General features: G+C 35.8%; 1 protein-coding gene across 1 annotated transcript in view; it reads right to left on the bottom strand.

Annotated features, from left to right (window-relative positions):
• Positions 1–5,230: 5,230 nt before the first annotated feature.
• The window catches only part of LOC141333611 (semaphorin-3aa), a 42,256-nt gene continuing 38,979 nt past the window's right edge, over positions 5,231–8,507 (bottom strand). The window contains exon 17 of the mRNA XM_073838663.1: positions 5,231–7,497. Coding sequence (XP_073694764.1) covers positions 6,769–7,497 — 729 coding nt within the window. The 3' untranslated portion in view covers positions 5,231–6,768. The remainder of the gene's footprint in view (positions 7,498–8,507) is intronic.

The following is an 8,507-nucleotide window of genomic DNA, read 5'->3' as shown; positions in this document are numbered from 1 at the left end:
TAAGGTTAAGTTTAACATCACGGCTTTGCCAAACCATTACATAATAAGGCTCAGAGTATCTCTTGCTCCTTGTGTGTGAGCGGGGAGGGATACAAGTGAGGTGTAAGTTTTTTTTTTTGTTTTTTTTTTGAGTCCAGAGGCAGTTGTTTGTGAAGGACACATGGTTGCTGTTTCTTTTAATGGGTCTTCCAGTTGTTTCTAAGATGCTGAAGCTCATCTCTGCTCAGAAGTTTTCACCTGTTTTAAAGAAGATTGTCTAATAATTGTCATTAACTCACCCTTATGTCATTCCAAACCTGTATGACTTTGTTTCTTTCTTCTGTGAAACACAAAATGAGATTTAAAAAAATATATATGAATATGAACATGCATCAATGTGATTTGTACTGAATAATAACTCATTTTAGTCTCATGCATCTTGGAATAAATCACAAGTCAAACAGGCTACGTTTCAGATGCCGTTCATCCCTTGTGTTGGATATTATATACTTTTACTGTATGGAAAAGTGCAGCATTATTTTATTTAACAGAAAAAAAAAAATCATGCAGGATCTTAAACATGAGGCTGAGTTAATAAAGGCTAATTTTCTTTAAGACTCAGATTACTAAAAAATGAAAACCCAATTGCGACCAAACGGTTGTAACAAATGGGATTAGGAAAATTATGTAGTGAAAATTATTCAAGCTGTTTAGAAAATGTAGAAAGGCATCATATTCTAATAAATGCAAATTGTAGGGGAGATTGCCTCTATCATGCTCCAAGGGTTATGCCTCGAAACGCGAAACGAGAGCGATAGAGAAGGATATAAGGAAGAAGGAAAGAGCAAGTGAAAGAAGGAAGGGGGGGGGGGGCAGAGAGGAAGTGAGGGAAATTCATTAGGTGTGGTGAAGTGTACCATTCTCATCAAGGGCAGAGCTCATTTTAACTCTATAATGAGCCTGAGATTAGGGGCTAAGGGGGGTTGTGCTGGGTGACTGACTGCTGACTTCATCACTTGTGCCGTGATGCTAAATATAAATGCACTGTTTTGAACCGAGGCAGCTGGGAGACTTTTCAATTACAGTATAGTAAAAATAAAGATATAGCATCTTGTCAGAAACACTTCATGGCTGTCGTTCTGAGTATTGGCAATTATCGGGCCACTACAGTATGTCATTTCCATAGTTACTGTTCATTTCTGTCCACCTGGGGACTGTACTGTAATTAAAGCAGGATGTGTTATTTTAGTAGTATTTGTATGCTATTATAGCATGTATTTTTTAAATTAATATTTATTTTTTTAGATTTTCCATTAATTTGTAGGTTTTTAATTTTGTTTTGTGTATTTGATATTTTACTATTTGTAGTTTTTTAATTCATCTAATTTAACAAACTAAAACAATTAAAATTGTTTTTGCTTATTAAAATAAATATGAAAAATATACACTACTTTTCAAAAGTTTTTTTGGACGGTAAGATTTTTAATGTTTTTTTTTTAAAGTCTCTTCTGCTCAACAAACATGCATTTATTTGATCCAAAGTACAGCAAAAATCGTACAATTTTGAAGTATGTTTTACTATTTAAAAATAACTGTTTTCTATTTGAATATATTTTAATTTTTAGCATCATTACTCCAGTCACATGATCCTTCAGAAATCATTCTAATATTCTGATTTGCTGCTCAAAAAACATTTATTATTATAATTATTATGTTGAAAATAGCTGAGTACATTTTTTTCAGGTTTCTTTGATTAAATAAAGTTTAGAAGAACAGCATTTAACTTTTGTAACATTTTAACATTTTCTTCACTTTTGCATCCTTGCTAAATAAAAATATTAATTTCTATAATTTCTTTCCCCCAAAGAACCCAACTTTACCCCCCAACTTTTTTAAATATAGGAAATAAAAATAATAAAAATTGTTTCTTGAACAGCAAATCAGCATATTACAATGATTTCTGAAGGATCATGTGACACTGAAGACTGGAGTAATGAATCTGAAAATTTAGCTTTGATCACAAAAATTAATTATTTTTTTTAAATATATTCATATAGAAAGCAGTTATTTTAAATAGTAAAAATATTTCACAATATTACTGTTTTTGCTGTATTTTGGATCAAATAAATGCAGGCTTGGTGAGCAGAAGAGACTTAAATTTTAAATGCTTAAGTATTAAAATTACTAAAAGTAAAACTAAAACTGAAAAAATAAAATGGTAACACTTTCTTGAAACATTTATGTGTAACTATTCATACGTAAGAATGCATAAATAAGTATTCATAATTATAACTTTTCATAAATAATTAAAAACAAAGTGAAAATGCCTTCTAATATTTGCAGATTCTTTGCTACATCTGAAATGATTGCTGTGTGTTTTAATGCATTATATATAGTACTTTTTAAGTATTATGATGAATAATAACTGTGGTTTTAATTATTCATGACATGCATTATATGGTGAATTACAAGGCATAATTAATGCATTCAAATATTTATAAAGGCTTCAAGAAAGTGTTTATTTACTTTTATTTCAGTTTTAGTCATTTTAGTACTTTTTTTTTTTTGCTATGTAATATTAATATTTTGCTTCAGCTTTATTTTAGTTTTAGTAGCAACACTGATTCAGACAATTGCATGTGTGTGCAAATAATGAATCAGCAAAGATTAATTTTCCAGCAATAAATCCATTACCAACTGTGCAATGGTAATTCCATTTACAGAGAGCAAGAGAGAGACTTTTTGCCTCGGCTCTGACCTGAATCTTCTTTCTACCCAGAATCCTCAGGTCCATGGTGTATGTGTGTGAGTCAGACAATGTGAAGAGACCTCTGATTCATGAGTAGGCAAACACTTATGCACACATGCCTTGTGCTCTCATAAATGTGTACTTATAACACACAAACACAGAGAGAGAAAGAGAGAGAGAGAGAGATCTCCAGGATACAGAATGACACACTTGCTTTCTGAGGACACTTTTGATGTGGGGGAGATGATGGATGTGTCGAGGGCAGCTTCATTTCTGTTGCTCTCCCGTGAGTCACAAACACTTACATGCGCACATTCATTTCAGGTCAAAACCTGGGCACAGAATAAATGAACAGTGGTTAGTGTTTTGATTGAGTTTGGAACATTAAAGAAATGCTTCTATGTTCTTCATGGAGATTTTGAAGTAAAGATAAATATAATTTAGAGGTATGTTGCGTACAGTATCTCACAGCATACATTTTAAATCACATCTCTGAATTACTGATAGTGAAAAAAGAAATTGCACGCCATCTAGTGGTAGTAAGCACGCAGTGCGATCTTAAATAGCTACAAAATGTGGATGAGAAGTAAGCTCAGGTAATGATTTATTCATTTATGCAACGAAATACCTATTTAGCACTGTTAACTATTTGTTTGGAATAATTCTAACACTTATATTACGTATAAATATAAAGTTTGCTAATTCTGTAACTGCAGCCATATCAGATCCTTACCAATTTTTCGTGAGCTTAGTATTGACACAAATAATCACTTTTTGACTCCAAATGTAGATTTAACTAGGTTTAACTGGTTGTCTTATTTGTGTTTTGTTTGTATGCTGTATTTTTATTTCACAACAGTCACAATTTCTAACAAACAATGGGCACATTTCCTCTAAATAGTCACTCTAAACTTACGACCAGGCTGCTCTTCCTTGTAACTGCGGCTGTCAAGCTCCACAACGTGTCATGAAAGTAGTCCGCTATATTTAACCTCTTCTAAAGTCATATGAAAGCGTTATGTTATGAACAAACCGAAATGTAAGTCTTTATTTACAGAAAACATCAGCTTCATTCGTTCAGCTTCCGTACATTTAAACCTGGCGCGCGTCAAGAGGTTTTGCTCCGCCCACTTCTCCTAATTTGGCATCGAGAGGGCCGAGCTTCCGGCTGTATGCAAACAAACGCCATCACGCTACAAAATGGTAGCTTTATGATATGCTTTGACAGCCTACAGTGGTTAGAAAGCCGTTTCGGCCACAAAAAGTTTAATTTGGATGATAGAAGTTAAGCTTTTTCAATCTGCGAATCAGCTGAATCAATAGCTTCATAAAACGGTTTATTAAACAATCTCAAAACTCAATATATTGCAGTGCTAGCTCAATAGTTTTGGAAAATGTGAAAATATTGCCAAGTAATTATGGATACTTTATAAAAACGGATTTTTAAAGATGATATATTTAGATATTAGCTTATATTTATCAAGTAAGACAAAAATAAACAAGCAAAACATGCCGCTAAATCTTTCACCATCACCGTTTGGTCAGTTACCCGTATGTAAATATTAGCTTAGATTGCAGGCTTAATGTACTACACAATACGTTGTCGTGCTAATTTATGCTGTCTAAACTATGGAAAACGAGCGTGGAAGCTGCTAAATTATATAGAGAAGGACTAGTAAGATGGAAATGGTGCAATGGTTTGACAAACTAAAGTTAATAGGTGGTATGATACATGCAAGAAGTATTAATTAAGATATTAACCTAATATTTTACCTACCTGACCGGAAATAATAAGAACAAACACAAATGTTGTCAAGATTCTTGCCCTGGAAATCCTGGTTCAGTTTGGCAAAGAAAAGTGCAGTTTTTTGCACTCTTCTGCTTGATTTGTTATAACTTTTGGGAGCTATAGTAATCCAAATGTTTTTCCTGGTCTGACCGATTAGTACAGCCCAAAACATGACAATAATTGGACATTTTCAGCAGCAATAATCAGGAAAATATGCACGCTTTGTTCAGTTCAGTGGCATTGTTTATGTTCAGTGCCGCCAATATGGCCGTTTGGTGACAACTCGTGAATACAATGCATGTTGGCATACATTGGTTATATTTTTTTCATCTCCAATCACTTTCTCATGGGCATATATGAGACACTTCGCAAAGGTCAAGTCCATCTTGGAATAATCTAGCTTCCATCAGGCAACAGGTATTTTAGGAAAACATATGTTGCTGAAATTAAAAGCACCTGTAATTTGCTGCAACAAAAGCAGATTTTTTTTATCACAAAGTAGACATCTGCACTACTCCAAGATCAGATACCTTTTGAAAATTGCCAATGCCAAATAATTGGCTCCTTGAGTAATTATTTCAAATAAGAGACAGTAAACTACATTATGTAATATCTTCACCTCTCACCGATAGATAGTCTACATGTGTCCTCCAAATGCTGCCAAAAACACATCAAAGAAATATACAAATAATCCACCCACGACCACCCTGAAATTATAGAGGAAATATTTATTTAGACAACCAAATGCATGCCAGAAACACCAATTTTACATAACTGACAGCTCCCTTCGCCTCCCTCGTTGCACCAGCCAGCTCCAAATCAACTCCATCTGGGGCAGGGAGTGGATGAGAGTGCCATCTGGTGGATATACCTCTGTATTGCATTGAAATGAAAATTTTGCCGAATGATGGGGGGATCCTGTATGTGTGAAAAGACTATAGACCTATAATACATAAAAAGGGACAGGGTATGTCTAGATGCAAATGGCAAAAATATTCACATCTCGCATGGCACAGAAATGACCTCTCGCACGACACACTGACGATAAAAAGAAAGGCAGAATTCACATGCAGTGTGTTCTCCACGGCATCTAATCGGACCTAACCCACACACTTTTTTAGGGAGATTCACAGCTAATCATTGGAGATGATTTATATTTTGTGTGAAGTTAAAACAAGACCTAAAGATAAGCTTAAGACAGAGAAAAAAAGAATAAGCATGTAAAATCGATTTAAAAGAATACAGGTCTGCAAACGCTCAACGAGAATCAAATAATTGGTCCGTCTATGTGAATCATGGCCTATTAGCCACGTTTACAACTGAATAGAAAAAATATCAAAAATAAATGCAACCCTTTGAAACAATAAACAATAACCAGCAATAAATAATCAAGTGGTGTTCTGCTGTATATATATGTACATATACTAGGGTCGCTCAGCATTCAGCCTAACATAGACTGATTTAGCAAATTAATGATGCGAACGTATGAAATATGAGTAATAATAATAATTTAGAAATACACTACAGACATTATGGAAATATCTAAAACATCTTTCAGAAGACGTTCATCTATACGCTGTAATCCGCAGATACTCCGACCGGCTTGGAAGAGCTTATTCATTCAACTCATGCACGTTGTATTGGAAACCGAAATTTTGGCAGAAATGGTCACCACAGTTATTGACTTCTTTTTTTAGTCAGTCAGGCCCACTTGATTATCTGAAACATAATTAACACGAACATCAAAACGCTTCTGAGGATCAGAGGTTAGACAAGCTGTTACTAAGGCATGCCTTAATTTCACCTTTGACCAGTTGTGTCCATAATTACTTAGTGTTGTTCTATGTACAGTACAATGCTTGCTTATATATTACAGTCTTTACAAATCTAAGCAACTGGCTTCCAGTTTTCCAGGTGCCTAAATCACTCCACCACGTCTCTTTGACTAAAGAGTTTCTTCTTCTTTTTCCATTGGCACTATCGCAAAGGTTTTTGGCAAACGACCATCTCGCGTCCTTTGATGAAAACATCACACGTATGACGTTGGATCTGTAACACTAGTAGTGTAAAAGGTCTTTGCTGTCACACCAAAACAACAAAGTCAATGTGCTTTCCCTGGTGAACAAGTGACATGAGCGGGGTTCCAGTTGAGCTCACCGTTTTTGAGTTTTGTGCTATCGATTATGGCCGCACTGCACGTTTGTCTGTTGTATGAGTGACTGATGTAGATGTTTACAAGTGTTTATGTATCTCACACACTGCGCGGTGGTCTCTGCTGTTCGTGGGTCCTGCGGTTGCGCCCCCTCTTGTTCTCCTGAAGCTGTTTCCACTTGGCCGTATTAGGAGGTCCTCTTTGTGAAGTCTGGGTTCCTCTTTTTCCCTGGTTCGGCTGTGCTCTTTGGCTCTCGGGAGCATTTTGGACCTTCTGCGTGCTTTGAGTATCCGGTTTGATGCTTTGGCTCTCCGTGCTCACGGTACCTCCCGGGACTTGACTTTTTTGCAAACCCGACTTAGGGAGAATTTGAACTGCTGGGTTGTTCGGCACTTTAGGTGTGTTTTGCGCTCTCTGCGTTGGGTTCTGCAAACTCTGAGCTGTTGTTTGAAGGGTCTTATCTGTTTTTGTACCTACGCCGGCTATGGGATTGACTTTAGGGGTTTTCTTTCCCTTCGGCTTCTTCTCACGCTTCCAAACTCGCTCGCAGAACTCATCTACGCTGTTGAGATCTGGATGCTCAAGGAGGCTCATGAAATCCCGGTACCAGAGTTTGTGTTTGGGGGAGGGATCTTTATCGTTGGCGCTCGACCGAAGCAGCAGCTCGCCCACGCGCTGAGATGGGATGACCTGGAGATTAATACGCCGCAGGGGCTGGATGAAACCGTGCTCGACGGCATGGCAGTGGTACACTCCTGAATCAGCCTGGGTTAGACTTCGGATCAGCAAACCTTGGCCAGTAAGGCTCAGCCTTTCATCAATCACAATCTGACATGAGGAAAAACAGATTGAGTTTGTTAACACTTCTTCATAGATTTTGAGCTCAAAAGTGGTCCCAGGCTAGAACGTAAATGCTGAGGTTACATCTGGGGTGCAAGGAAAACTCCAGCACAGTTGGGGGATTTTCTTACACAGCAGGAAGGCTGAAATTTGACCATTATTATATTAACATAATGACCGTCTGGGGTGAGGTGTTACTTTAGCACTATTTTTTGCCTGATCATATCTGAAAGAGAAACACAGCTGGTGTATGTGTGATGGTGGGTGGTAAAGGGGGTCATTATGTCATATCCTGTTTAATAAAAGACCTTAATTTACTAGTAATTACATTCACCTTCTCTACAAAACAGCAACTGTTACTTAGTGCTAATTACAATACAGTTGTAAAGTGTCATTTTGTATTACTGTTAAGTATTTACCTATTTAACTATAAAACCAGGCATAAGGGTCAATTTTGTGAAATAGAGATTTATACATCATCTGTTGTTAGGATAGGACAATATTTGGCCGAGATACAACTATTTGAAAATCTGGAATCTCAAGTGCAAAAACATCAAAATATTGAGAAAATCGCCTTTAAAGTTGTCCAAATGAAGTTCTTAGCGATGCATATTACAAATAAAATATTAAGTTTTGCTATATTTGCAATAGGAGACTCTACAAATATATATTCATGGAACATGATCTTTACTTAATATCCTAATGATTTTTGGCAAAAAAGCAAAATCGATCATTTTGACCCATACAATGTATTTTTGGCTATTGCTACAAATATACCTGTGCTACTTAAAACTGGTTTTGTGGTCCAGGTTCACAAATGTATCCATAAAGAAATATGTTTGAGATATTATTATGATTTTTATTTAATTTTGTATATACACTACTGTTTGAAAGTTTTGTTAATGGTTTTAAAATCTCTTTTGCTTACCAAGGCTGCATTTATTTGATCAAAAATACAGTAAAACAGCAGTAATAGTAAATGTAAAAGTCTTTAACTT

This window comes from Garra rufa, chromosome 4, assembly GCF_049309525.1.
Source record: "Garra rufa chromosome 4, GarRuf1.0, whole genome shotgun sequence".
NCBI lineage: Eukaryota > Metazoa > Chordata > Actinopteri > Cypriniformes > Cyprinidae > Garra > Garra rufa.
Note: the sequence above shows the minus strand (reverse complement) of the source record. Positions and strands in the feature narration are given on the sequence as shown.